This window comes from Anolis sagrei, chromosome Y, assembly GCF_037176765.1.
Source record: "Anolis sagrei isolate rAnoSag1 chromosome Y, rAnoSag1.mat, whole genome shotgun sequence".
Taxonomy (NCBI): domain Eukaryota; kingdom Metazoa; phylum Chordata; class Lepidosauria; order Squamata; family Dactyloidae; genus Anolis; species Anolis sagrei.
The window spans coordinates 76,956,816-76,984,174 of NC_090035.1; the positions used below are offsets into that span (position 1 = coordinate 76,956,816).

The 27,359-nt window shown below is 39.5% G+C and overlaps 1 protein-coding gene across 1 annotated transcript in view; it reads right to left on the bottom strand.

Moving 5' to 3' along the window:
* Nucleotides 1-7,480: 7,480 nt before the first annotated feature.
* The window catches only part of LOC132781795 (serine/threonine-protein kinase D2), a 55,024-nt gene continuing 35,145 nt past the window's right edge, over nucleotides 7,481-27,359 (bottom strand). The window contains exons 12-18 of the mRNA XM_060786262.2: nucleotides 27,259-27,331; nucleotides 25,313-25,419; nucleotides 22,729-22,890; nucleotides 17,766-17,864; nucleotides 12,688-12,955; nucleotides 12,352-12,437; nucleotides 7,481-10,484 (exon numbers count right to left, since the gene is read on the bottom strand). Of these exons, the coding sequence (XP_060642245.2) occupies nucleotides 10,257-10,484; nucleotides 12,352-12,437; nucleotides 12,688-12,955; nucleotides 17,766-17,864; nucleotides 22,729-22,890; nucleotides 25,313-25,419; nucleotides 27,259-27,331 (1,023 nt within the window). The 3' untranslated portion in view covers nucleotides 7,481-10,256. The remainder of the gene's footprint in view (nucleotides 10,485-12,351; nucleotides 12,438-12,687; nucleotides 12,956-17,765; nucleotides 17,865-22,728; nucleotides 22,891-25,312; nucleotides 25,420-27,258; nucleotides 27,332-27,359) is intronic.

The following is a 27,359-nucleotide window of genomic DNA, read 5'->3' on the forward strand; positions in this document are numbered from 1 at the left end:
TTTAATATATTGGGTTTAACTCCTCCCCCTTATCTGCATAACCACGCCCTATGCGCCTCCTATTGGCAGTCCTGGGCGGATCTCATTTACATAAGCTACGCCCTGTTTGCGGCTGATTCAAGCTATTGGTTTTAACTCCTCCCCTTGATCTGCATAACCACATCCTATTGGCTGTCCGGGATACATAAGCCACGCCCTATTTGGGGGGGTGATTCAAGCTATTGGTTTTAACTCCTCCCCTTTATTTGCATAACCAAGCCTTATACGCCTCCTTTTGCCTTCCTGGACACAACTCATTTGCATAAGGCACGCCCTGTTTGCGGCTGATTCAAGCTATTGGTTTTAACTCTTCCCCTTTATCTGCATAACCACGCCCTATACGCCTCCTATTGGCTGTCCTGGGCACACCTCGTTTGCATAAGCAACGCCCTGTTTGCGGCTGATTAAAGCCACTGGCTTTGACCCTCCTTCCCCTTTATCTTCATAACCACGCCCTATAAGCCTCCTATTGGCTGTCCTGGACATATCTTATTTGCATAGGCCACGGCCTGTCTGTGGCTGATTCAAGCTATTGGTTTTAACTCCGCCCCTTTATCTGCATAAACACTTCTATTGGCTGTCCTGGACATACCTTATTTGTATAAGCCACGCCCTGTTTGTGGCTGATTCAAGCCACTGATTTTAACCCCTTCCCCTTTATCTGCATAACCACGCCTATAAGCCTCCTATTGGCTGTCCTGCTTCTGAATTTACATGAATGGCAGCACCCCTTGATTCAAGTCCTATAGGCATCAATGATTGCCAGTCCTGGGAGAAAAGCCCCTCCATTGGCTGGAAGCTCTTTCCATCTTATCTATGTCCCACCCTTTGGCTATATATATGAATGGCTCCACCCACTTATGAATATTAATGATTGCTCTCCACTGGGTGACCTTGGCCAGTTGCACTCTCTCAGCTTCAGAGGAAGGCAATGACTGGATAGATGTATCAATACATAGATATGGATGAGATATACAGAAAGAAGAAGAGAGATAGAAAGAGGAATGGGAATGAAATAAAAATAATAATGAAATAAAAATAAAATAAATATAAATATGGATAATAAATAAATATGAATAATAAAATAAATATGAAATAAAATAATGAAATCAAAAATAATGAAATAAAATACAAATAAATACAAATAAATATAAATAATAAATAAATATGAATAATAAAATAAATATGAAATAAAATAATGAAATAAAATACAAATAAATACAAATAAAAAGCGGGGTAAAATAAAATACAAATAAATAAAAAATAAAAAGTGGGATAAAATAAAATACAAATAAATACAAATGAAAAGTGGGGAAAATTAAATACAAATAAATACTAATAAAAAGTGGGATAAAATACAAATAAATACTAATAAAAAGTGAGATAAAATAAAATACAAATAAATAAAAATAAAAAGTGGGGTAAAATAAAATACAAATAAAAATGAGGTAAAATAAAATACAAATAAATACAAATAAAAAGCGGGATAAAATAAAATACAAATAAATAAATAATAAAAAGTGGGTAAAATAAAATACAAATAAATAGTGAGATAAAATAAAATACAAATAAATAAAAATAAAAAGTGAGATAAAATAAAATACAAATAAATACAAATAAAAAGTGGGGTAAAATAATATACAAATAAATAAAAAATAAAAAGTGGGGTAAAATAAAATTCAAATAAATACAAATAAAAAGTGGGATAAAAATACAAATAAATACAAATAAAAAGTGAGATAAAATAAAATACAAATAAATAAAAAATAAAAAGTGGGTAAAATAAAAATACAAATAAATACAAATAAAAAGTGAGATAAAATACAAATAAATACAAATAAAAAGTGAGATAAAATAAAATACAAATAAATAAATAATAAAAAGTGAGATAAAATAAAATACAAATAAATACAAATAAAAAGTGAGATAAAATAAAATACAAATAAATACAAATAAAAAGTGGGATAAATTACCCAGGCTAATGACTAGAGAGACAGATGAGACATACAGAAAGAAGATGATAGCTTAGATGGATAGAAATAAATGTGAATGAATGACAGGCAGGCAGGGTAATTATTAGAACGAGAGAGATAAGAACGTTCATAAAGAAGATACATGGCAGACAGAATAATAAATGACAAGTAAGACAGGGGAATGATTAGAGAGCGAGACAGATAGAGATAAATGATAGAAGGATAGATAGATAGATAGATAGATAGATAGATAGATAGATAGATAGAGAGAGAGAATAATGAATGACAGAGGAATTATTAGAAAGATAGATAGGGCTTTCAAAATGAAGATAGATGCTAGATGGATAGAATAATGAATGACAGATAAGGAAATGATAAGACAGAGAAATAATATAGATAGATAGATAGATAGATAGATAGATAGATAGATAGATAGATTAACAGATAGAGGGAATGATTAAATAGAGAGGGGGAGATACAGAAAATAGATGGAGAGATAGGATAATGAATGATAGACAAGGGAATGATTAGACACAGACAGGTAAAGAAGATGATAGATAGATAGATAGATAGATAGATAGATAGATAACTGATAGATAGATAACTGATAGAATAATGAATGACAGAGGAAAATGATTAAGTAGAGATAGATAGATAAGATTAGATAAAGAAAGAAGATAGATAATAGATGAACAGATTGATTGATTGACTGATTAATGATAGATAGAACAATGAGACAGATAAGGGAATAATTAGACAGAGACAGAGAAAGAAGATAGATAGAGAGACAGACAGACAGACAGATGATTGATAGAATAATGAATGACAGTGGGAAATGATTAAATAGAGATAGATAGATAGATAGATAGATAGATAGATAGATAGATAGATAGATAGATATATGGCTGGAGGGATGGATGGATGAATGGATAGATATATGGCTGGAGGGATGGATGGATGGATATATGGCTGGAGGGATGGATGGATGGATGGATGAATATATGGCTGGAGGGATGGATGGATATATGGCTGGAAGGATGGATGGATGGATGGATGGATGGATGGATGGATATATGGCTGGAGGGATGGATGGATGGATGGATGGATGGATGGATAGATATATGGCTGGAGAGATGGAGGGATGGATGGATATATGGCTGGAAGGATGGATGGATGGATGGATGGATATATGGCTGGAGGGATGGATGGATGGATGGATGGATATATGGCTGGAGGGATGGATGGATGGATGGATGGATGGATATATGGCTGGAGGGATGGATGGATGGATGGATGGATATATGGCTGGAGGGATGGATGGATATAAGGCTGGAAGGATGGATGGATGGATATAGGGAGGGAGGGAGGGAGGGAGGGAGGGAGGGAGGGAGGGAGGGAGGGATAGATAGATAGATAGATAGATAGATAGATAGATAGATAGATAGGAAAGATGCTTAATGGACAGACAGGATAATGAATAAGAGATGGACAGAGCGATTATATAATAAAACAGATAGATCCAGAGATAGATGATAGAAAGATGGAAATATGATAGAATAATTAATGAGATAGAGAGAGGAATGATTAGGTAAACAGATGGATAAATAGAATAATGAATGAGAGATAAACAAGGTGATGGATGGATGGATAGAGAGACTGGATGATGGATGGATGGATAGAGAGAAAGAGAAGACATACGAGAAAGGAAATAGATGTGGGATAGATAGATAGATAGATAGATGGATGAATAGGTAGATAGATAGATAGATAGATAGATAGATAGGTAGATAGATAGATAGATGAGACATAACAAAGGAAGGTATACATAGATGATGGATTAATGAATTAAATAGACAAGGTAACGACTGGACAGACAGATCAATAAAGAAGTAGATTAAACTGGACAGGCAACATAAGGATAAATGGAATAATCAGGGAAAATAATGAAAGATGGATCGAAAATCAGATAGATAGGTAATGACATGTCGCTTTTGGGGAGCCCTAGAGGGGGTCTCGGTGAAGGTTCAAAAAAAGGGGGGGTTATGGGCCTGACAGTGCAAAGGCGGCAACAATGGGGTTTTATAAATGGTGGTGATAATAATAGTGCGAGGAGGGGTAGCCATGGTGACGGAGAAGATGGTAGCCATGACAATGGAAAGGGGGGGGGGACAGGCAGTGGAGGAGGACGATGGTGAGGAATAGCAGCACTGGCCTTGATGGATGGAAATTAAAGTGGGGGGGGGGGGAGAGGAAAGAAAGACCATCTATTGTGAATGGCACACTTGTGTTGCACGAGGGCGTGCAAAGGCCGGTGGAAGCTTTCACGAGAGGTCAAACCCATAAAGCAGGCATGGGCCAACTTGGGCCCTCCAGGTGTTTTGGACTTCAACTCCCACAATTCCTAACAGCCTACCGGCTGTTAGGAATTGTGGGAGTTGAAGTCCAAAACACCTGGAGGGCCCAAGTTGGCCCACACCTGCCATAAAACTATCTATTGAAGATTGGTCCAATTGACCAAAGACAGGAAGTCCACAGATCATGAGTTACATCAACCTAAGGCAACATGTCCACACATTATGGGATTTGCAATCCACTCAACCTAAGTAGCTAAATCTGCAGGTCATGGGATTTGCAATCCAAAAACGTGGTATTTGCAATCCTAAAAAATAAGGGATTTGCAATCCAAAAACATGGGACTTGTAAAATGAAATCATGGGATTTGCAATCCCAAAACATGGGATTTGCAATCCAATTAACCTAAGTACTAAATCTGCAGGTCATGGGATTTGCAATCCAAAGACATGGGACTTGTAAAATGAAACAATGGGATTTGCAATCCCAAAACATGGGGTTTGCAATCCAAAAACATGGGACTTGTAAAATCAAATCATGGGATTTGCAATCCAATTAACCTAAGTAACTAAATCTGCAGGTCATGGGATTTGCAATCCAAAAACATGGGACTTGTAAAATGAAACCATGGGATTTGCAATCCAAAAACATGGGACTTGTAAAATGAAATCATGGGATTTGCAATCCCAAAACATGGGATTTGCAATCCAATTAACCTAAGTAACTAAATCTGCAGGTCATGGGATTTGCAACCCAAAGACATGGGATTTGCAATCCGAAGACATAGGTTTTGCAACCCAAAAACATGGGATTTGCAATCCAAAGACATGGGACTTGTAAGATGAAACAATGGGATTTGCAATCCCAAAACATGGGGTTTGCAATCCAAAAACATGGGACTTGTAAAATGAAATTATGGGATTTTCAATCCGAAAACATGGAATTTGCAATCCAATTAACCTAAGTAACTAAATCTGCAGGTCATGGGATTTGCAATCCAAAAACATGGGACTTGTAAAATGAAATCATGGGATTTGCAATCCCAAAACATGGAATTTGCAATCCAATTAACCTAAGTAACTAAATCTGCAGGTCATGGGATTTGCAATCCAAAAATATGGGATTTGCAATCCAAAGACATAGGTTTTGCAATCCAAAAACATGGGATTTGCAATCTAAACAACCTAAGTAACTAAATCTGCAGGTCATGGGATTTGCAATCCAAAAACAGAGGATTTTCAATCCAGAAACATGGGATTTTCAATCCAGAGACATGGGATTTGCAATCCAAAAAGATGGGATTTGCAACCCAATCAACCTAAGTAACTAAATCCGCAGGTCATGGGATTTGCAATCCAAAATCATGGCATTTGTATTCCAAAATCATGGCATTTGCAATCCAATTAACCTAAATTGCAAGTCCACATATCGTAGTATTTGCAATCCAATCAACCGAAGTAGCTAAACCTGCAGATAATGGGATTTGCAATCCAAAAACATGGGATTTGCAATCCAAACAACCTAAATTACTAAATCCTCAAATTACTGGTTTTGCAATAAAAAACATGGGATTTGCAATCCAATCAACCAAAGTAACTAAACCCCCGGTCATGAGATTTGCAATCCAATCAACCTAAGTAACTAAATCCGCAGGTCATGGGATTTGCAGTACAAAATCATGGGATTTGCAATCCAAAAACATGGCATTTCCAATCCAATCAATCTAAATTGCAAGTCCACATATCATGGTATTTGCAATCCAATCAACCGCAGTAGCTAAACCCGCAGATAATGGGCTTTGCAATCCAAAAACATGGGATTTGCAATCCAAGCAACCTAAATTACTAAATCCTAAATCCTCAGGTAATGGGATTTGCAATAAAAAACATTTGCAATCCAATCAACCTAAGTAACTAAATCCACAAGTCATGAGATTTGCAATCCAAAAATATGAGATCTGCAATCCAATAACCTAAATTGCGATTGCACACACCATGGGATTTGCAATCCGATGAATTTAAGTAACTAAGCCTGTAAATCATGAGATTTAGAATCCAAAAACATGGGACTTGCAATCCAATTAACCAAATCCAAAAATATGGTATTTGCAATCTAATCAGACTAAGTAACCAAATCTGCAGATAATGGGATTTGCAATCCAAGCAACCTAAATTATTAAATCCACAAGTCATGGGATTTGCAATCTAAAAACATGGGATTTGCAATCCAAGCAACCTAAATTATTAAATCCACAAGTCATGGGATTTGCAATCCAAAAACATGGGATTTGCAATCCAAGCAACCTAAATTATTAAATCCACAAGTCATGGGATTTGCAATCCAAAAGTCATGGGATTTGCAATCCAAGCAACCTAAATTATTAAATCCACAAGTTATGGGATTTGCAATCCAAAAGTCATGGGATTTGCAATCCAAGCAACCTAAATTATTAAATCCACAGGTCATGGGATTTGCAATCCAAAAACATGGGATTTGCAATCCAAGCAACCTATATTATTAAATCCACAAGTCATGGGATTTGCAATCCAAAAACATGGGATTTGCAATCCAAGCAACCTATATTATTAAATCCACAAGTCATGGGATTTGCAATCCAAAAACATGGGATTTGCAATCCAAGCAACCTAAATTATTAAATCCACAAGTCATGGGATTTGCAATCCAAAAACATGGGATTTGCAACCCAATCAACCTAAGTAACTAAATCCACAAGTCATGGGATTTGCAATCCAAAAACATGGGATTTGCAATCCAAGCAACCGAAATTATTAAATCCACAAGTTATGGGATTTGCAATCCAAAAGTCATGGGATTTGCAATCCAAGCAACCTAAATTATTAAATCCACAGGTCATGGGATTTGCAATCCAAAAACATGGGATTTACAATCCAATCAACTTAAATTGCAAGTCCACACATCATAGTATTTGCAATCCAATCAAAATAAGTGACTAAACTGGCAGATCATGGGATTTGCAATCCAAAAGCATGGAATTTGCATTAAACGGGCTGCTCTATTCCCGCCCTCGACCCTATTCTCGCATCTTCTGAAGTCTTACTGAGACGGCGACCTCTTCAAAGGAGTCAGACAACGGGGGGCTTCCAATATTATTATTATTATTTAAAAAAAACACACACAGGAAAAGAAGGATAGAAAGAAAAGCATCCCCCCCTCCTCCTCCAATTTGCTTTCCTTGCTCCTTCGCTGGCCGTTGCGATGCTTTTTGGTGCCAAGGCGCTTTTCGCCTTCGAAACCTCCTCGGAGCTGGAAGAAAAGCCAGCTTTGTTTGCCGCACAAGGAGCCAGTCTTGTTGGAGCGCCGTCCGCCCGGCTTCCCTTCTTCCACGGAGACGGAGCCGATGCGCCGTTTGGGGGGTCAGAGGGCAGGAAGCCAAGGCTGAAAGAATCCATAGTGATCACCTCCCTTAAGAAGAAGGGAAGCCAAAGTATTCGAAGTCTCGGACATCCATCGTTCCTGGCTCAGAATCCCACAAACCGGTCTTGGGTTCGCCTTTAGAAGAGGCCAAAACGTCTCTCTTTTTCATTGATTATAGACCAGAAATGGAACTTACTGGCACTTATAATTTTTTGGCATTTTTATAGTTCTTTTTGTGAGCATTTCGGCATTTTTTTATGGGGTCCAAAAACTGACTCCTAAACCTTCCAAGATCCTTGCATCCAAACTTCGTCCATCGCCTTGCATTCCGAACTTACGGAAACTTCAATTTTTTGGCATTTTTACTCGTCCATGCATCATGGGATTTGCAATCCAATCAACCTAAGTAGCTAAACCTGCGGGTCATGGGATTTGCAATCCAAAAACGTGGTATTTGCAATCCAAAAAATAAGGGATTTGCAATTTAAAAACGTGGTATTTGCAATCCAAAAAATAAGGGATTTGCAATCCAAAAACGTGGTATTTGCAATCCAAAAAATAAGGGATTTGCAATCCAAAAACATGGGATTTGCAATCCAATTAACCTAAGTTACTAAATCTGCAAGTCATGGGATTTGCAACCCAAAGACATGGGACTTGTAAAATGAAATCATGGGATTTGCAATCCCAAAACATGGGATTTGCAATTCAATTAACCTAAGTAACTAAATCTGCAGGTCATGGGATTTGCAACCCAAAGACATGGGATTTGCAATCCGAAGACATAGGTTTTGCAACCCAAAAACATGGGATTTGCAATCTAAACAACCTAAGTAACTAAATCTGCAGGTCATGGGATTTGCAACCCAAAGACATGGGATTTGCAATCCGAAGACATAGGTTTTGCAACCCAAAAACATGGGATTTGCAATCTAAACAACCTAAGTAACTAAATCTGCAGGTCATGGGATTTGCAACCCAAAGACATGGGATTTGCAATCCGAAGACATAGGTTTTGCAATCCAAAAACATGGGATTTGCAATCTAAGCAACCTAAGTAACTAAATCTGCAGGTTATGGGATTTGCAATCCAAAAATGGGACTGTTTTTGTAATCTCAATGGCATCCACAGAAAAGCAAAAAAGCGTCCTTGAAACCCATCAAGATCCTTTTATTGTCATATTCCAAATTTGCTTCCGATTGTCCATATCGTCCCTTTCACGGTGGAAGCATTCGAGAATTGTTCCTCGGTCCTTCACTTCCACCAGGATAAAGCAATGGAGTGTTTACAAAAAAAATTACAAAAGTAAAAAATTCGGATTTAATGTCAAAGGCTAAAAAATTCAGATTTTCCCCCTATTCCATAGGTTGCCAGCAGGTGGCACTGTGTTGCAATGTCAAAGGTTAAAAAATTCAGATTTAATGTTAAAGGTTAAAACATTCAGAGTTTTCCCCTATTCCACAGGCTGCCAGCAGGTGACGCTGGGTTGCAATGTCGAAGGTTAAAAAATTCAGATTTAATGTCAAAGGTTAAAACATTCGGAGTTTTCCCCTATTCCACAGGCTGCCAGCAGGTGGCGCTGGGTTGCAATGTCAAAGGTTAAAAAATTCAGATTTAATGTCAAAGGTTAAAAAAATTGGAGTTTTCCCCAATTCCACAGGTTGCCAGCAGGTGGTGCTGTGTTGCGATATCAAAGGTTAAAAAATTCGGAGTTTTCCCCTATTCCACAGGTTGTCAGGAGGTGGCGCTCTGTTGTAATGACAAAGGTTAAAAATTTCAGATTTTTCCGCTATTCCACAGGTTGCCAGGAGGTGGCGCTGTGTTGCGATGTCAAAGGTTAAACAATTCAGAATTTTTCCCCTATTCCACAGGTTGCCAGCACGTGGTGCTGTGTTGCAATGTCGAAGGTTAAAAAATTCAGATTTAATGTCGGTTAAAAAATTCAGTTTTCCCCTATTCCACAGGTTGCCAGCAGGTGGTGCTGTGTTGTAATGTCGAACGTTAAAAAAAATCAGAATTTTTTCGCCGATTCCATAGGTTGCCAGCAGGTGGCGCTGTGTTGCAATGTCAAAGGTTAAAAAATTCAGCGTTTCCCCCTATTCCACAGGTTGCCAGCAGGTGGCACTGTGTTGTAATGTCAAAGGTTTAAAAAATTCAGCGTTTTCGCCTATTCCATAGGTTGCCAGCAGGTGGCACTGTGTTGCAATGTCGAAGGTTTAAAAAATTCAGATTTTTCCCCTATTCCACAGGTTGCCAGCAGGTGTCGCTGTGTTGCAATATCGAAGGTTCAGATTTTTCCCCTATTCCACAGGTTGCCAGCAGGTGTCGCTGTGTTGCAATGTCGAAGGTTCAGATTTTTCCCCTATTCCACAGGTTGCCAGCAGTTGGCACTGTGTTGTAATGTCGAAGGTTAAACAATTCAGATTTTTCCCCTATTCCACAGGTTGCCAGCAGGTGTCGCTGTTGTCAATGAGAAGTCCAATGGCCAAAGTAGCTCAGAGGACACTGACTCGGTCGGCCAAGCCCTTGACCTCCATCTCTTGCTGCTCTTCTTCCTCCTCCTCGTCCTCTTCCTCCAAGCGCCGCACTCGCAAACGTTCTGGGTACGGGAGGCCGTGTTCGGCGGCGAACTGTTCCCACCGGGCGTCATCGCTTTCGTGGGTGATGTAGCGCTCCGCCATCCGGCTCTCCAGCTCCCGGAGGTCCAGCCACGTCTGGTAATCCTATTGCCAAACGAGAGAAATACAAGAGTCAGAAATGCACAGCTTAGGCAATAAGAATGAAATGCAAAAATATAGGGTACACACCAAAGGGATCGAGACGTCTCGGTGTAGAACAAGAATATGGAATGACAGGTAAAGGAAAGAATCGACAGACAGAGAGAAAGAAGATAGGTCAGGCCTGGGCAAACTTCAGCCCTCCAGGTGTTTCGGACTTCAACTCCCACAATTAATGACATTTATTTATTTATTATTTACAGTATTTGTATACCGCTTTTCAAATAGAGTAAAATAATAAATGTAATAATAACAATAATAAATAGAGTAAAATAATAAATGTAATAATAACAATAATAAAGTAAAATAATAAATGTAATAACAACAATAAATAGAGTAAAATAATAAATGTAATAACTACAACAACAATAAAGTAAAATAATAAATGTAATAGTAACAATAATAAAGTAAAATAATAAATGTAATAATAACAATAATAAAGTAAAATAATAGATTTAATAATAACAATAATAATAATGAAGTAAAATAATAAATGTAATAACAACAATAATAATAAATAGTGTAAAATAATAAATGTAATAATAACAACAATAATAGAATAAAGTAATAAATGTAATAATAACAACAATAATAAATGGAGTAAAATAATAAATTTAATAATAATAAATAGAGTAAAATAATAAATGTAATAATAACAACAATAAAGTATAATAATAAATGTACTAATAACAACAATAATAAATAGAGTAAAATAATAAATGTAATAATAACAACAATAATAAATAGAGTAAAATACTAAATGTAATAATAATAATAATAAATAGAGTAAAATAATAAATGTAATAATAACAATAATAATAAATAGAGTAAAATAATAAATGTACTAATAACAACAATAATAAATAGAGTAAAATAATAAATGTAATAATAACAACAGTAATAAATAGAGTAAAATACTAAATGTAATAATAATAATAATAAATAGAGTAAAATAATAAATGTAATAATAACAACAATAATAAATAGAGTAAAATAATAAATGTACTAATAACAACAATAATAAATAGAGTAAAATAATAAATGTAATAATAACAACAATAATAAATAGAGTAAAATACTAAATGTAATAATAATAATAATAAATAGAGTAAAATAATAAATGTAATAATAACAATAATAATAAATAATAAATGTAATAATAATAATAATAATAAATAGAGTAAAATAATAAATGTAATAATAACAACAATAATAAAGTAAAATAATAAATGTAATAATAACAACAATAATAAAGTAAAATAATAAATGTAATAATAACAATAATAAATAGTGTAAAATAATAAATGTAATAATAACAATAATAAATAGAGTAAAATAATAAATGTAATAATAACAACAACGATAAAGTAATGTACTAATAACAACAATAATAAAGTAAAATAATAAATGTAATAATAATAATACATTTATTAAGTATTTATAACAGAGTAAAATAATAAATAATCTTGACTCGAGTATAAGTCAAGAGGGACTTTTTCAGCCCAAAAAAAAGGTCTGAAAAACTAGGCTTATACTCGAGTATGTATAGTAGATAAGATTCTGGCCGAGGATTTAGGGAGTTGTAATCCTCAAGATGCTATAGATATTATATATTTTATAAAGACATAACGGAACAAAGAGCCTTAAAGGAGTCTCCATCCTTGAAGGTCTTGGGGGTGTCTTAGTTCTGTATTCCTAAACGTCAGAAGGGTTGGACTAGATGACCTTTGGGGCCCCCCTTCCATTGATTCTAACCTTTTCATTGCCAGCCAATCAACCTTAGAAGAGAGAGAGAGAGACTCCTTTAAGTTACCTGTAGCCAAGAGTGGCTGAGCGACTTGTCCACGCTGTAGCGTTTCCTCATCTTCACCTGCAACAGGTTGTTGATCAGGTCAATGGCTGCAGGAGGGAAGAAGGAAAAAGGATGGGAAAAGTGACCACCAGCAAATAGAACCATACTACAACGCTAGTCGAGGGAAATAATATTCTCGTAATTATAATCATGTGACAGATTTTGGAAGCTAAGCAGGGTCAGCCCTGGCTCGTACTTGGATGGGACTGAAGGCAGCCCCATTTCCTACTTCACCTTTTGTTGTCCTGATTGTAAACAAAAAAATACACCACAAGTCTATTTAACCCTTTTGCTTACCCCCGACGGAGATCTGGCGCCAGGGGTTTGGGGGGTACATGAAGGCGGCATTGTGGATCTGGTCGTTGATGTCCTCGTCCTCGTTGAAGGGGAAGGTGCCACTGAGGCTGACGTACATGATGACCCCCACGGACCACATGTCCAAGGAGCGGTTGTAGCCCTGGTTGAGCAGCACCTCGGGGGCCAGGTAGGCCGGGGTCCCCACCACCGAGCGCCGGAAGGACTTCTCCCCGATGATGCGGGCAAAGCCAAAGTCGCACAGCTTCACCTGCAGAAAGGTGGGTGGTGGGAGAGGGGCTTTAGAGTGGGCCTGTGGAAACTTAGGTCCTCCAGATGTCTTGGACTTCAACTTCCACAATTCCTAACAGCTGGTAATTAAAGTCCAAAACACCTGGAGGGGCTGAGTTTGCCCATGCCTGTCCCAGAATCTTATGGTAGCGTCACAGGAAAGAGCCAGCTTTTGCTCCAAGAGGTCACTGAAGTGTCACAGGAAAGAGCCAGCTTCTGCTCCAAGAAGGCACTAAAGTGTTGCAGGAAAAAGCCAGTTTTTTCTCCAAGAGGTCACTGAAGGGTTATGGGAAAGAGCCAACTTTTACTCCAAGAAGTCACTCCAAGTGTCACAGGAAAGAGCCAGCTTTTGCTCCAAGAGGGCACTAAAGTGTTGCAGGAAAAAGCCAGTTTTTGCTCCAAGAGATCACTGAAGGGTTATGGGAAAGAGCCAACTTTTACTCCAAGAAGTCACTGAAGTGTCACAGGTAACAGCCAGCTTTTGCTCCAAGAGGGCACTAAAGTGTTTCAAGGAAAGAGCCAACTTTTACTCCAAGAAGTCACTGAAGTGTCACGGGAAAGAGCCAGCTTTTGCTCCAAGAAGGCACTAAAGTGTTGCGGAGGAAAAGCCAATTTTTGATCCAAGAGGTCACTGACGGGTTGTGGGAAAGAGCCAACTTTTACTCCAAGAAGTCACTGAAGTGTCACAGGAAAGAGCCAGCTTTTACTCCAAGAAATACCTAACAGACCACAGGAAAGAGCCAGCTTTTGCTCCAAGAGATCACTGAAGGGTCACAAGAAAGAGCCAGCTCTTACTCCAAGAGACCACTAGAGGGTTGCCGTAAAGACCTAAACCAGCCAACTGTGCTCATTCCCTGAGGGACAGAGAAAGTACTGCTTTGAGTTTCAGTCTGCTCATAGAGTAATCTCTACAAGCAATTATATTTTATTAATAAATGCCATTATAAAATGCAAACTTGGGTAATGCTAGATACTTAAGCTAGTATCTATACTTTTAAAATTATGCATATATGTTTGCACCACAAAGGCTCCTTCATGGCTGGTTGGATCAGGATCAAACTTGGCACACAGACCCTTCATTATCCAACTTAAAAATTTAAAATAAAAACACCACTTTCCCACCTAGAATAGAAGGAAACAAAAAACAACAACAAAGGAATAGATGTGTATGAAGACAAGGGAGACAGGAAGGAAAGGAAGAACAAGAAAAAGAAGGGAAAGAAAAGAAGGGAGAAGGGATAAGGGAGAAAGGGGGGGATGGGGAAGAAAGAAGAAAGAGGGAAGGAAGAGAAAGAAAAGACAGAAAGTTATGAGGGGAGGAAAGGAAAGGAAGAGGAAGAAGGGAAGAGAAAGAAAAGAGGGGAGAAGGAATAGAAAGAAAGGAAGGAAAAGAAAGGAAATGGTGTTGGGGAAGGAAAGAAAGGGAAAGATGGCAAGAGAAAGAAAGGGAAGAAAGAAAGAACGAAAGGAGGGAGGAAAGAAAGAAAAAGAAGGAAAGAAAGGAGAGGAAGGAAGGAAAGATTCACAAAGTATAGAATGGAAAGAAAAGGAAAAAAGAGGGTAAAATATATGAGTCAAATGGAGGTAGGAAGGAAAGAAAGAGTAAGCCACAACAAAAATGCAAACCTAGGCAAGGCCAGGTATATATGCTAGTCAAAGATTGAAGGCATTGCACTACAGCAACGGTTCTCAACCTGGGGGTCGCGACCCCCCGAAGGGTCGCCTGGCCATTTCAGAGGGGTCGTGAGGTTCCCTCCTTCTGGCCCCGCCCCCTCCGACTCCCGAAATAGTGGCCAGGCCCTGGGACCACCCTCTTCTCACCCCCTTCAAGGCCTCCGCCGCTTGTGGAAGCCTCGAAAAACGGCGAGAGGAGCGTGGAGCAGTAGGAGCAGCGAGGATTGCCTTTATTTATTTATTTATTTATTTAGAGGATTTCTATACCGGCCTTCTCAACCTCGGCGAGGGACTCAGGTCGGTTTACAGTGCATATCAAATACAATCATATAAAACAACTATTACAGGTCAAAACATATTAAAATAGTACAACTTAGTACAATAAAAACATCATCATTACATCATTACAATATGCCAAATCGTCAATCCAGTCATAGTCAAAAACAAATTCATAGTCACAGTTCATCATAGGTCATCACAGGGAAGGTTCTAGGATCAGTCTTCGAATGCCACCCTCCAGAGCCATGTTTTTAGCGATTTCCTGAACGTCAGGAGGGAGGGGGCAGATCTAACCTCTAGTGGGAGGGCGTTCCAAAGCCGGGGAGCCACCACAGAGAAGGCCCTGTCCCTCGTCCCCACCAATCTCGATTGTGAAGGTGGTGGGACCGAGAGCAGGCCCCCCCCCAGAAGATCTTAGTAGCCTTGATGGTTCATAGGGGAGAATCCGTTCAGACAGGTAAACTGGGCCGGCGCCGTTTAGGGCTTTATAGGTTAACACCAGCACTTTGAATTGTGCCCGGAAGCTGATAGGCAGCCAGTGGAGTTGGCGTAACAGAGGGGTCGTATGGTCTCTGTACCCTGCTCCTGTTAGCAATCTGGCTGCCGTGCGTTGGACTGATTGAAGCTTCCGGGCAGTCCTCAGAGGCAACCCCACGTAGAGAGCGTTGCAGTAGTCTAAACGGGATGTAACCAGAGTGTGGACTACCGTGGCCAAGTCCGACTTCCCAAGGTACGGGCGCAGCTGGCGCACAAGTACGGGCGCAGCTGGCGCCTTCACCCTTCTCTGGGCTCTTCTTCCTCCTCCTCTCCTTTTGGGGACCTCCAAACATAGAGGGGGAAGACCCTGGAAGAGAAGGAAGGTGAGCCTCGCTGCTTCTGCCGCCCTGTACCACCCTCTTCTCGCCCCCTTTGAGGCCTCTGCCGCTGGTGGAAGCCTCGATAAGGGCGAGAGGAGCGTGGGGCAGCAGAAGCAGCGAGGCTTGCATTTGCCCTTCTCCTCTGGGCTCTTCCTCCTCCTCCTCTCCGTTTGGGGACCTCCAGTATTTTCTGTTGGTCATGTGGGTTCTCTGTGCCAAGTTTGGTCCAGTTCTGTAATTTGTGGGGGGGTCTCATGTCAGGATTAATTTAGATATGTATGTGTGTTTTTAAATGTGCTTCTATGTATTTCCAAGATGGATTCTACTGTGTATTAGAAATGCTGTGAGGAATGTTTATTCCAATGAGGCTGTGATTATGTAAGCTTGAGAGAAGTGAGATAATGTTTGCTCTTGCTGGGAACAGAAGGGAGTATTCTGTCTCAGGGAGAGAGAAGAGAAATAAGCAGATGTGAAGAGACTTTCGTTTTGACTAGTTCCTGATTGTAGCTCGCTGTAGTAAGACGTGTCTTTTGAATGTGCTTAGTAAAACTTAGATTCTCTTGTAACTGAAAGCCTGCAGAGTCCTTACTTTACAACACAGTGTCTACTGATCTAGCAATCCTTCTGCTGCGCACCCCCAAACTCTGACATCTCAGTGGTCTGTGGAAGTCAGAGCGGAATTGGTTGGAGGTACTGCAAATCCCATCATCCATTGTCCATACTCCCCCAAACGTATTGTTTTTGTGATCAATCACTATGCTGTAATTAGGTTCAATTTGTAACAATTAAAATACATCCTGCATTTCAGATATTTACGTTATGTTTTATAACAGTTGTGAAATGACAGTTCTAAAGTAGTAATGAAAATAATTTTATGCTTGGGGGCAACCATAACATGAGGAACTGTATTTAGGGGTCACGGATTTAGAAAGGTTGAGAACCACTGCACTACAGGATTCCTTATTTATTTTTTATTTATTATTTATTACTGGTGCTTATACCCCGCCCTTCTCAACCCCCAGGGGGGGACTCAGGGCGGCTTACAAAAAAGGCAGAATTCGATGCCTATACATAATAATACAGAGTATACAAAAATATAAAAGAACGATATACAAATACAATTAAAACGATTATCATAATAAAACATCCGCACTGGTACCTAAGACATTGTATAAACATCATATAAACATCATATAAACATCATATAAAAGTCATTCTTATAATCAGCGTTTCGATTCCAGAGTTCCATATAACCAATCCGTTAGTCATTTCCTAGCCATCAGTGGAGTTCTTCTTTATTTACCCGCTTGTCCAAATGCCTGGTCCCAGATCCATGTTTTTAGTTTTTTCCTGAAGGAAAGGAGCGTAGTTGCAGATCTGATTTCCCCGGGGAGAGAATTCCATAGGCGGGGGGCCACCGCTGAGAAGGCCCTGCTCCCCGTCCCCACCAATCTCACCTGTGATAGAGGCGGGGTCGAGAGCAGGGCCTCCCCAGAAGATCTTAGGCTCCGGGGTGGGACGTAGAGGGAAATCCGTTCGGACAGATACACTGGGCCGGAACCGTATAGGGTTTTATAGGTCAAAACCAGCACCTTGAATTGTGCTCGGAACTGGATTGGCAGCCAGTGGAGCTGACACAACAGGGGGGTGGTATGCTCCCTGTATGACGCCCCGGTGAGCAATCTGGCTGCCTCTCGCTGGACTAGTTGGAGTTTCTGAGCAGTCTTCAAAGGCAACCCCACGTAGAGTGCGTTGCAGTAATCTAATCGGGATGTGACGAGAGCGTGGACCACCGTGGCCAAGTCCGACTTCCCAAGGTACGGGCGCAGCTGGCGCACAAGTTTTAATTGTGCAAAAGCTCTCCCGGCCACCGCTGAGACCTGGGCTTCCAGGCTCAGCGATGAGTCCAGGATCACTCCCAAGCTGCGGTGATCCTTATGTTCCCAATGGTCCTATAGACAAGTATTGATGCCTCCTTACCTGGGGAAAAGGCTCAGCTGAAGCCAGAAGGACGTTTTCCGGCTTCAGGTCGCAATGCACAATGTTCTTGAAATGCAGGTGACGCAAGGCTACCAGGATCTGAAGAAGGAGAGCAAAATATGGAAGGGGACAAGAGAGAGAAAGCTGTTTTAAGAATGCCTACTGATACAAAAGCACCGACAAAAGGATGTCAGAGTTAAACAAGAAAGAATAATAAGAAGAATAATATGTAAATGTAATAAAAATGGAAACAAGGTAGACTCTTAATTAACCGGCACTGGGGGAGGGAATCGAAAAAAATAATACTTTAAACAGAAATAAAAATCAATTTGTAGTGGAAATGTTACATTAGGTTAAGTTTGTCCTGATTGGTATTATTTACTGTATCGAGAAAACTCAAGTGCTCTTCCAGCATTCACCAGCCAATCCCTTTCCAATGCCAGAAATACAATTTAATTGTGTAACATTAGAAAATGTTGACCTTTTCTGCTCCCTTGGCAGCCCCCTCTCCACCAAAGTCAACATTGACACTGAAATTCAACACCGCCTGAGCTCTGCGAGTGCAGCATTTTTCTGAATGAAGCATAGAGTGTTTCAGGACCGGGACATCCGTAGGGAGACCAAGGGGCTTGCTGATAAAGCAATTGTCCTCCCAACCCTGCTCTACGCCTGTGAGATGTGGACTGTCTACAGACGTCAACATTGACACTAAAATACAACACCGCCTGAGCTCTGTGAGTGCAGCATTTTTCCGAATGAAGCAGAGAGTGTTTGAGGACCAGGACATCCGTAGGGAGACCAAGGGGCTTGTTGATAAAGCTATTGTCCTCCCAACCCTGCTCTATGCCTGCGAAACGTGGACTGTCTACAGACGTCAACATTGACACTAAAATACAACACCGCCTAAGCTCTGCAAGCACAGCATTTTTCGGAATGAAGCAGAGAGTGTTTGAAGACAGGGACATCCGTAGGGAGACCAAGGGGCTTGTTGATAAAGCAATTGTCCTCCCAACCCTGCTCTACGCCTGCGAGACGTGGACTGTCTACAGACGTCAACATTGACACTAAAATACAACACCGCCTGAGCTCTGCAAGTGCAGCATTTTTCCGAATGAAGCAGAGAGTGTTTGAGGACCAGGACATCCGTAGGGAGACCAAGGGGCTTGTTGATAAAGCAACTGTCCTCCCAACCCTGCTATACACATGCGAGACATGGACTGTCTACAGACGTCACATGCAACTCCTGGAATGATTCCATCAGCGCTGCCTCCGGAAAATCCTGCAAATCCCTTGGGAAGACAGGCAGACAAATGTCAGTGTGCTGGAAGAAGCAAAGACCACCAGCATTGAAGCGATGGTCCTCCGCCATCAACTTTGCTGGACCAGCCATGTTATCTGGATGCCTGGCCACCGTCTCCCAAAGCAGTTGCTCTATTCCGAACTCAAGAACAGAAAACGAAATGTTGGAGGACAGGAAAAGAGATTTAAAGATGGGCTCAAAGACAATCTTAAAAGCTGTGGCATAGACACTGAGAACTGGGGAGCCCTGGCCCTTGAGCGCTCCAGCTGGAAGTCAGCTGTGACCAGCAGTGCTGCAGAATTTGAAGAGGCACGAGTGGAGGACAAAAGACAGAAGCGTGCCAAGAGGAAGGCGCATCAAGCCATGCCCGACCGAGACCGCCTTCCACCTGGAAACCAATGCCCTCACTGCAGGAGAAGATGCAGATCAAGAATAGGGCTACACAGTCACCTATTATTAGTAATATTACACGTAATATTACTAATAATATTAGTGTATAATGATACAGTACAATATAGTAAGATATAATACTGATATTGTGCTATGTTAATAATATATTATATTGTATATACATATAATATTTATATTATAATGTAATACAATATTACACTAATAATAATACAATATTATAATTATATATTTTACACTACATGTAATAATAATATTACAGTATAATGATATATTACAATATAGTAATATATAATATTGATAATCTGCTATGCTAATAATATAATATATTGTATACAATATTATACCAATAATAATAATACGATATTATAATTATATATTTTATATTACACATAATATTACTAATAATATTACAATATAATGGTGTAGTACAATATAGTAATATATAATACTGATATTCTGCTATGCTAATAATATAATATATTGTATATATACAATATTATACCAATAATAATAATAATATGATATTATAATTATATATTTTGCATTACATGTAATATTACTAATAATATTACAGTATAATGGTGTAGTACAATATAGTAATATATAATACTGATATTGTGCTATATTAATAATATATGTATATTGTATATACATATAATATTTATAATATTATAATGTAATACAATATTACACTAATAATACAATATTATAATTATATATTTTATATTACACATAATATTACTAATAATATTACAATATAATGGTGTAGTACAATATAGTAATATATAATACTGATATTGTGCAATGCTAATAATATAATATATTGTATATACATATAATATTTATAGTATTATAATGTAATACAATATTATACTACTACTACTAATAATATGATATTATAATTATATATATTTATATTACACATAATATTACAATATAATGGTGTAGTACAATATAGTAATATATAATACTGATATTCTGCTATGCTAATAATATAATATATTGTATGTATATATATCTTTTAAGCCGCTCTGTGTCACCTAAATGTTGTAAATAAATAAATAAATATTATTATTATTTCATCAAGCAACCACAAACTATATTTATCTGGCGTCTACCAATCTGTGTCAGTTAACTGAGAGTCTATTGTACAAAAGGGCAGAACTAAATAAAATAACACTAGGTAGCAAAATAAATCTTCTGTTCGTAGTTTGAAAGTCTTATTTCCTATTTAATTGTGTGGTTCTTACTTTGAAAATAGTTGTTCTACTCCAGAAACTTTGTTTTCGTAGCAAAAAATATGTAGATTTGGTTGAGACTCTATGAAATATTAATTAAAAACCTATAGCTAAATATGCTGCAGGATGTCCTTCCTGCAGAAACAAAGTTTTTGCATTTTAATAAACTTTCCCCATGTTTTGATGATAGAACCAATTAGGAAATGACACTGATAACCCAGGAACATAGTGTAATTTATCCCATATACAGAATACCTTGTATGCAGAAAGGATATCCTCCTGCAATGTTTTGGACTTCAACTCCCAGATGCACCACCCAGCTTGGCCAATTGCTAGGAATTCTGGGAAATGAAGTACCAAACATCTGGAGGACCAAAGCTTGGGAATCATGACTATGGTAACATTAGTCTCTACCACCACCTAGAGGTTACTATCTGAATTGCACCCTCTTTCACAATGCACAGATAGAGGGGGAAAAAAGCATTTTTGTGTTGTCAAAGGCTTTCATGGTCAGAATCACTAGGTGCTGTGAGTTTTTTGGGCTGCACGGCCATGTTCCAGCAGCATTCTCTCCTGATGTTTCACCTGCATCTGTGGCTAATGGCATCTTCAGTGTTATGTGGAAATGAGACAAGTGGAGTGTGTGTATGTGTATATATGTAACGTTAGTTTGTGGGATTAACATAACTCAAAAACCACTGGACGAATTGACTCCAAAGTTGGACACAATTCACCTATTAGGCCAACTCATAAAAACACTGAAAAACACAATAGAAGAGACTTAAAAAGCCAAAAAATAAAATATATATTACAACACATGCACAAAACCACTTACATACACATATACACAAATATATACACACACACATAAGACATATACACAGACTGGGCCACAGCAACGCGTGGCAGGGGACAGCTAGTGTATGTGTATGTATAGATAGATAGATAGATAGATATACACAAAACCACAAATATATACACACATACATATATACACACACACATAAGACATATACACAGACTGGGCCACAGCAACGCGTGGCAGGGGACAGCTAGTGTATGTGTATGTATAGATAGATAAATATGGATATAGATATAAATAATATATTTGTGGAGTAATGTCCAGGATGGGAGAAAGAACCCTTGTCTGTGTGAATCATGGGTGAATGTTGCGGTTAGCAAGCTTGAATCGCATTGAGTAGCCATGAAGCTGCAAGGTCAATTAGTAAGAGTATCTGCATAGAGGTAGCCTGGCCTCTGTTGCCTGGAGGCATCCTCTGTTTTAACTGGCACTTGATTATTTACTGTTTGGAGTTACCAGTATTAAAAAAAATCCAGAATCAAGAACAACACTCAGAAAACAGGGGTATTCCAGGCAGGAAACAATCAAGTGCCAGTTAACACTTCTCAAACAGAGGATGCCTCCAAGCAACAAAGGTCAGGCTACCCCTATGCAAATACCCTCACTGATTGACTTTGCAGCTTCGTGGCAACTCATTGCTATGCAAGTTTGCTAACTGCAACATTAACACTTGAAAAGGGTTCAACTTCTTTCTCCCACCCTGAACATTATTCCATAGGTGTGTGTGTGTGTGTATATATATATATACACACACACACAGAGAGCGAGCTGTTTGCTTCAGTGCCAACAGAACTTCTGAAGATGCCATTAGCCGCAGATGCAGGTGAAACGTCAGGAGAGAATGCTACTGGAATGTGGTCATTCAGCCCCAAAAAACTGACAACAACCCAAGTATTTCCTTTTTCGTATTGTCGAAGGCTTTCATGGCTGGAATCACTAGGTTCTTGTGGGTTTTTTCGGGCTATATGGCCATGTTCTAGAGGCATTTTCTCCTGACGTTTCGCCTGCATCTATGGCAAGCATCCTAAGTCACTACCTCTGAGGATGCTTGCCATAGATGCAGGCGAAACGTCAGGAGAAAATGCCTCTAGAACATGGCCATATAGCCCGAAAAAACCCACAAGAACCTAGTATTTCCTTTTTCGTGTTTACCTGCGTGATCAGGAACTTGGTGATTCTTTCGGGGAGCCGCCCCTTCTCTGAAGACAGGATCATTTCCAGCATGTCGCCGTGAAGCTTCTCCATCACAACAAAGACCTTTTCGGGCGTCTCGAACATGCACTCTAGGTTCACGATCCCAGCGTGCCTCAGACTCTGTAGTCAAGAAAGAACGGCAATTCATAATCGTATGGGGAAGAGGGAGGCTGGATTTACACTGCCTTCTATATAATCCAGTCTCTGATCCTAGAATGGGATTCAATGGGCCAATGCTGTCATAATAATCCAGTTCAAAGCAGACGACTTGGGATCAGATACTGGATTACAGGGTGGTTTAGAAGGGGACTGAGCCTTCCAGATGCTTTTGGATTGCAAGTCCCATTCATCCCCATCCACAATAATGATAGATGATGGAATTTGCAGCAGTCCCAACTAAATCGAACATAGGAAATGGGCACAAATGCCTCTGCCACATACACACATACGCATTTGTATATCTTATACTAGCTGCACCTGCCACGCATTGCTGTGGCCAACCTCCCCTCCCTCTTTCTCTCCTTTCCCTCCTTCCTTTGCTCCCTCTTTCCTTCCTTCCCTTTTCTTCTTTCCTTCTCTCCTTCTTTCCTTCTCTACCTCTTTCCTTCCCTTTTTGCTTCTATCCTTCCTTCTCTCTTTCCTTCTTTCTTTCCTTCCCTCCCTCTCTTTCTTCCTTCTCTACCTCTTTCCTTCCCTTTTTGCTTCTATCCTTCCTTCTCTCTTTCCTTCTTTCTTTCCTTCCCTCCCTCTCTTCCTTCCATCTCTACCTCCTTCCTTCCTTCCTTCCTTGCTTCCTTCCTTCCCTTTTTGCTTCTATCCTTCCTTCTCTCTTTCCTTCTTTCTTTCCTTCCCTCCCTCTCTTTCTTCCTGCTCTACCTCTTTCCTTCCTTTTCTTTCCTTCTTTCCCTCTTTCCTTCCTTCCCTTTTTTCTTTCCTTCTCTCCTTCCTTCCATCTCTACCTCTTTCCTTCCTTCCTTTGCTTTTTGCTTCCATCCTTCCTTCTCTCTTTCCTTCTTTCTTCCCTCCCTTTCTCTTTCTTCCTGCTCTATCTCTTCACTTCTTTTTTCCTTCTTTCCCTCTTTCCTTCCCCTCTCTTTTTTCTTTCCTTCTCTCCTTTCCTTCTCTACCTCTTTCCTTCCTTCTCCCTTGTTCATTTCCTTCTTTATTTCTCTCCTTTCTTCCTTCTCTACCTCTTTCCTTCCTTCTTTCGCTCTTTGCCTCCATGCTTCCTTCTCCCTTCACTTTTTTCTTTCCCTCCCTCTTTCTCTCCTTCCTTCCTCTCTTTCTCTCTCTCTCTCTCCCCTTCCTTCCTTTTTCTGTATTGTCATTTAGCTTTTAATCATTTAGCATATTTGGGTTTTAAGTCCTTTCCACTGTTTTTTTTTGGGGGGGGGTGGGTGGGTGTGTTATGAGTGATGGTCACTCGTTGGTCTGTTAGGGGTATAGTGACCAAATTTGGTGTCAATTCGTCCAGTGGTTTTTGAGCTCTGTTAATCCTACAAACGAACATTACATTTTTATTTATATAGATTTAGATATTTAAATATAAAGATTTAAATATATAAATATTTATATATTTATATATAGATATACAAATATATAGATATACTAGTCATCCCCTGCCACGCTTTGCTGTGGCCCACATGGGGGTTCTGTGTGATAGGTTTGGCCCAATTCTATCATTGGTGGGGTTCAGAATGCTCTGTGATTGTAGGTGAACTATAAATCCCAACAACTACACCTCGCGAATGTCAAGATTCGATTTTCCCCAAACTCCACCAGTGTTCACATTTGGGCATATTGAGTATTCGTGTGGAGTTTGGTCCAGATCCATCATTGTTTGAGTCCACAGTGATCTCTGGATGTAGGTGAACTACAACTCCAAAACCAAAGGACACTGCCCACCAAACCCTTCCAGTATTTTCTATCGGTCATGGGAGAACTGTGTGCCAAGTTTGGTTCAATTCCATCGTTGGTGGGGTTCAGAATGCTCTGTGATTGTAGGTGAACTATAAATCCCAGCAACTACAACTCCCAAATGACAAAATCAATTTTTTGAGTGAAGGACATACATTGGGTTGTTAGGTGCCTTGTGTCCAAATTTGGTGTCAATTCGTCCAGTGGTTTTTGAGTTCTGTTAATCCCACAAACGAACATTACATTTTTATTTATAGAGATTTGTATATCTATATGTGTATAGATTATTGTTATATTTATTTATATTCTGCTTTATGTCTCCCAAAGGAGACTCAAAGCAGCGAAACACAAAGCATCAGCATACGATTTACAAGATACCAATATGCAAACATTAAAACAGCATTAAATCTAAACAGTATTACAAATTTCCCAGTGAAAATTTGCAAAGATGATTTATAGACTCCGGGAGGACTACAACTGGGCTCTGGACCCCATGCCATTGAGATATAATATAATATAATATAGTGTTGGCCTTGAGCTTGTCATACTCTCTCAACCTCATAAGAAAGCAATGGGAAACCTCCTCTAAGGAAACATTGCTACCATAGAGTCGCCATAGGTTCACCTGCAAGATGGCGACTTCGTTGCGCAGTTGGCTCTCTTGCTTTGTTGGGAAGCGCAGCTTGTCTATGACTTTCACCGCCACATCTCGACCTGATTTTCGGTGTTTTCCTATCGGTCCAAAGAAAAAACATCAGTTATATTAAATTACTCAATCTATTCTGCTTTGGTTAGACCACACCTGGAATATTGTGTCCAATTCTGGGCACCACAATTCAAGAGAGATATTGACAAGCTGGAATGTGTCCAGAGGAGGGCGACTAAAATGATCAAGGGTCTGGAGAACAAGCCCTATGAGGAGCGGCTTAAGGAGCTGAGCATGTTTAGCCTGAAGAAGAGAAGGCTGAGAGGAGATATGATAGCCATGTATAAATATGTGAGAGGAAGCCACAGGGAGGAGAAGGGAGCAAGCTTGTTTTCTGCTTCCTTGGAGACTAGGACGCGGAACAATGGCTTCAAACTACAAGCGAGGAGATTCCATCTGAACACGATTCCTGACTGTGAGAGCCGTTCAGCAGTGGAACTCTCTGCCCAGAGTGTGGTGGAGGCTCCTTCTTTGGAAGCTTTGAAACAGAGGCTGGATGGCCATCTGTCAGGGGTGATTTGAATGCAACATTCCTGCTTCTTGGCAGAATGGGGATGGACTGGATGGCCCATGAGGTTTCTTCCAACTCTTTGATTCTATGATTCTATGATTCTATAAGATTTCGTGAAGATTTCACCAATTTATAACGATGCCACTAATTTGTAAAGAGTTTCTAAAGGAGCCACCACTTTGTAAGGGTTTATTAATTTAATAGCGTAGCTAATAGCTAGTGATATTAAATTGGTCTTTCTTTATGTGTAGCGTGACTTAACTTGGAAAGGAATTGTAACAGAGACGGGGCTTTAGGAAAAACAGTAACAAGTTTATGGAAATGTATAAGGAGCTTGATGGTTTCAATGTTTCTTAACTCTTAGAGCAGTGGTTCTCAACTTGGGGTTCCCAGATGTTTTGGGCCCACAACTCCCAGAAATCCCAGCCAGTTTACCAGCTGTTAGGATTTCTGGGAGTTATAGACCAAAAACATCTGGGGACCCCAGGTTGAGAACCACTGTCTTAGAGGCACATATCTTCATAGGTTACATTTATAACATTTCTGAAACAACTCTGGAAAGGACTCTTCCTTTCACTAAACAAGTTTCAAACTTATTCTTCTTCAAACTGTGTTTCTTTCCTTAATAGGTTACTTCAGTTACAAGCTTATTCTTTCTTTGTGATATTTCTGTTACAATAGAGATTCTCACTGGGTTTCTCTCGCCCTTTCTCTCATACACTAACTATTAATATAAATAAGTCGACTTATTTAAACTATTCAGGCTAAAAGCCAAAACCTACCTGATTCTCACTACTATAGAATCAGCCCCTCCCTGTAGTTTTTAAACTACAGATCACCTTCCTGGTTCTCAACACACACACGAACCAACCTCTCCTGTAGTTCGCTGACTACAGACAAACTGTTTTAAAATGGCTGCCCTGCCAAGTGGCAGTTGGCTCCGCCCCTGTTTCCATGGCAACCCAGCTCAACAGGAGCTGAGCTGGCTTCCATCCCCCTTAGTTATGCTACTTTAAATACTTACTTTTTAAATACTTACGTCTATCTATAATTATACATAACTGCAAGTTAAAAATTTACACTTCACCACAATCTATCTTCCTAGTTGGCTTGAAACATCTCCAGATGTTCCTCCAAAGTTGAGATTGGTAAAATATCATCAAGAGTTTTGGAAATGGGATTAAGGCAGCCACAGGCAAACTTGGGCCCTCCAGGTGTTTTGGACTTCAACTCCCATAATTCCTAACAGCCGATAAGCTGTTAGGAATTGTGGGAGTTGAAGTCCAAAACACCTGGAGGGCTCAAGTTTGCCCATGGTTGGATTAAGGTGATCCAAGACTACGACCCGTCTTACCTCCATAAACAACACCAAATTGCCCAGATCCTAAGACTTCATCCGGGAAGATCTGGTACACAGTGGCAATATCCTGCAATACAACAAAGCCGTCATAGTTT